The following is a 3,631-nucleotide window of genomic DNA, read 5'->3' on the forward strand; positions in this document are numbered from 1 at the left end:
CTGCTGCACATTCTTTCTTAAAAACACAGAAATTACATTCCAGCGCTGCTGCGCTATATTGCTAAACTCTTAACACTGCTGTGTGCTGCGTTTCCATATTCACTAACAGAAAACTATACTCACGCTGCTGCGTGCTCTCCTCTGCTCTCTATCTTTCTCTATCTTCTACACTGCTGTGTCTACACATATATATAGTGCAGGAAGCGGTCATAACTTATCCATCAACCGCCTCAACTCTCTGACAGAGACTCTGCTGCAATCTGCCGCTCATAATGAACAAATCTGATCTTTTGCTGTATTTCTTGAGTCGGTTGTGCTGAAACCCAAGACTGATAAGTGTTGCGGCTGGTACTTTCCTTCTCGGCCATGCTTCTTCTTTAATGCTGTTTGGTGAGCTGTTATGGCGCAGAGCCCAGATCTGATCTTCCTCCTCCTTTGGGAACACAAACAAGCAAACGGTGAAAAGATGGTAATAGCGGTGATTTAACAGATCGGGGGAAAAATGTGGGGCGCCGGATAAAGACAAATGAATAAAGTAAAACAGCTGTTGCTGCTGCACAGCAGTTGGAATTAATATTCCAACAATTTATGCCCCGAAATTCTCGGGAAAATTTATTTTCTATTTCCTATGAGATAAATATATTTATTTTTCTATGCCCATTAGCTGTTGATTTTCCTGCAATTTGCCCGGATCTCTCCTTGATTTCCGGTCAATACATTGATATTTCCCATTGTAGTAATGGAATTACTAAATGCAACTCGAAATTTGTTTACATCACCAGCGTATGTTGCCGCTAGGTCAGATGTAATATCCGTAGACAGTAGTTCCTGATCAATCTGAAGGATCGCTCTGTTGTGCAGGACTTCATGGTAAAACCCACTGTCAAATGAGAAGGGGTTGCCCTTGGTGCCGTCGAGGAAAACCTTTGGATCTTTTCGTATATCAGTGATTTGGTCTGGAGGAGGGCACACTTTCTTCAATGACGTCACAAGAGTTGGGTCCATGGATGGATCTGCCATACCACTATCCTGGAAATCGTAAACCCGGTCGTTGAAGAATCCACAGTGAGCGAAACCTATTGTGTGCGCTCCTGCTCTCACAAACAAATAATAAGACCAACTCTCATCCTGAATTAGATTTGACCATGGTGGCGATTAAATTCCACACAAATCATATGATCTACACCTAATGTGATACTGCTAGTTTACAAAAACCCTAGATTTTAAGAATAAAGATCCCAACTTGCACCGAGATTTACTTACCAAGCAATGTCGCTAAATCTGTTAGGTTTAAACCAACAGATTCGAACGCACTTAGCGCAGCGTCAATGGAGAATGTTGGACCTGGAATGTTGACATCGTCTATTTTGGAAACTAGACCATCCCTTCGTCCAGTTGGTACAGGGTATTCAGGACCCCCGGACTGAAATTACGATCTCCAGTTGTAAGTATTGTTTTCGCAACTGAAATCCTAAAAAAAATCACGAGGAAGATGGCTGAGTTTGATTGTTTACCATTGCAACCGCATCACGAGTAGCCAATGCGAGAATATCCGCACAGGAGACGATTCGTTTGCATCTGTTCTCCAACAAAGCTTTTATTTGGTCTATCAGATCGAATCCTCTGAGTGTCAAGTTGGGAACAGCATCCTTCTCTGCAATGTTATCTTCTGTGCTATCGATCAGAACAGATGCATCACAGCCCTGTATATGATGATTGATTTCAATTTTCAATACATTAAAAAAGCACTTATTGTTTTTATTCTGACAAATTTAATCTAAGATGGGAAAGTGTTATACCCGAACGAAACAGTCGTGAAAATGCAAACGTAGCAACCCCGCTGGCATGGACTTGTCCTCCAGAAACCATTTCTGCACCACGCTTCGGACAAGTTGCTCTGCATTCGGACATGTCTTACTGTAGAAACCTACCTGCGTATGTTGGGCTACTGTAAATGGTAACATTATGTTTAGAACGACCAAAGAACCAAGTAATATCGATGCAGCCATGACTTCACTGCCACGATCAAGATCAAGATCCGACTCCGAGCTTGTTCTGAATTGATATTAATAACTGATAATGAGCTGATGTCTGCTAGGGTAGCCATTTCTTTCATTTATGACTTTAGTTGAACTGTCACCACCGCCATGAATGTAGACCATGTTACGAACGACGACGCTGAGAACCGGATTTTGTGGCGACAGAATGAGCTTGGTTTACTAGGCAAATATTATCGTCACATGTATGACCGATCCTCCCCGTGAAAACCACTAAGTTTATGTCGGCTGGCTCATAAACATCAACCTCGGAAATTGCGATTGCGGTGCAGGGACATGAGAGCGATGAACTTAAGTGGATATTTTGAAATGCACTTGTCTATAACGCGATTTTTTGAAAGTCTTTTCGGTGGGTTTTTCTAGTCGAAATCTGGCAGGAATTTATTGGAATCGCAAGTTTGATAGCTAGTTTCTGCACAATGAAAACGTCCCATGGTTTTTTCAAGGTGCTGAATCCAAATATGCAGTTAAAAAACCATTTTAACTGCAACAAATCAAGATTTAACCTCAATTTCTTCTGCCGGATTCCGTCACCGGAATCTCCAAAAAATCACATTATAGACAACTCCTTTTAAAATTATACTGACAGAAGCTAGTGGATATTTTGAAATTATACTGACAGAAGGTAAGTGAAAAATTCACTTCCATTACTTCTAAATAGATTGTTATTTCTATTATGGAATACTCTAATATTTTAGAATAGGATATATAAACGGAAATAAATAAAAATTTCATTTAACTCATCCACCAAGTTTTAGTATATTTTCAAAATCAATGTTAAATCTTTGAATAAAAATTTTCATTTTACAATGGATAGTTAAAAGTATTTAATTTAAATTTTGGATATATAAAATGTAGAGACCAAAGTTTTTAAAGTGTGTTTTTTTTAAGTAAATCGAGATTTGATTTATCTTAGGTAATTTGAAATTAAAGTGTAAGATCTAGATTTATCTTTTTCTTTTCAAATAAACTATATTAAATATATACTATTTTTCTTTAAATAAATTATATTAAATCTAAATACTCTAAATCAATATTATACATAAATAAAATATTTTTATTTTTATTATTTTTATTTACAATACAACATATTACATCTCTTTCCTACTAAATTAGAGAACACCTCTGACCCACTAAATTGATTATAAATTCAAAGCCTGTATGCTTTGGATTCTTCGTATCATAATTTCGAGCATGGAATAAAATAAACTGATTTGGAAATCGAATGGTGTTTACTTGTTTTGAATCTAAATTTTAATGAGTGAATTGTTTACAATGGTAAGCCCGATCGGATTTGTATTTGATTTCTCAAATAAATTGAACTTTTATATTACAGATTCGCACGTGGAAAAAGGCAATAAAATAAATATAATCGTATGCCATTTTACATTTTATAAACTATGTTCTACGATTGTTAATCTTGGCTTTTATCTGGTTTTATTTATCTGGTAAATTTTGATGGAAATTAAATTAAAATTGGTTAGAATCAAAGTCTACATAATAGGAATGTTTTAATTTTTTTTTAATAATAAACTGGTAGATATTATAAAAGATTTATAATATTAAATTTATTT

General features: G+C 36.3%; 1 protein-coding gene across 1 annotated transcript; it reads right to left on the minus strand.

Moving 5' to 3' along the window:
* Positions 1-660: 660 nt before the first annotated feature.
* Positions 661-2,025, minus strand: LOC149251561 (peroxidase 57-like). Its single transcript, XM_089453924.1, has 4 exons — positions 1,800-2,025; positions 1,515-1,703; positions 1,264-1,423; positions 661-1,091 (listed from the first exon to the last, which is right to left on the minus strand). Exons 1-4 carry the CDS (start codon positions 2,007-2,009, stop codon positions 661-663), a joined length of 990 nt encoding a protein of 329 aa, XP_089310050.1. The 5' UTR covers positions 2,010-2,025.
* Positions 2,026-3,631: the final 1,606 nt, after the last annotated feature.

The sequence above is a fragment of the Pinus tabuliformis genome, chromosome 7 (genome assembly GCF_031772625.1).
Source record: "Pinus tabuliformis cultivar Carrire ecotype Pingquan chromosome 7, CPIR1, whole genome shotgun sequence".
Taxonomy (NCBI): Eukaryota; Viridiplantae; Streptophyta; class Pinopsida; order Pinales; family Pinaceae; genus Pinus; species Pinus tabuliformis.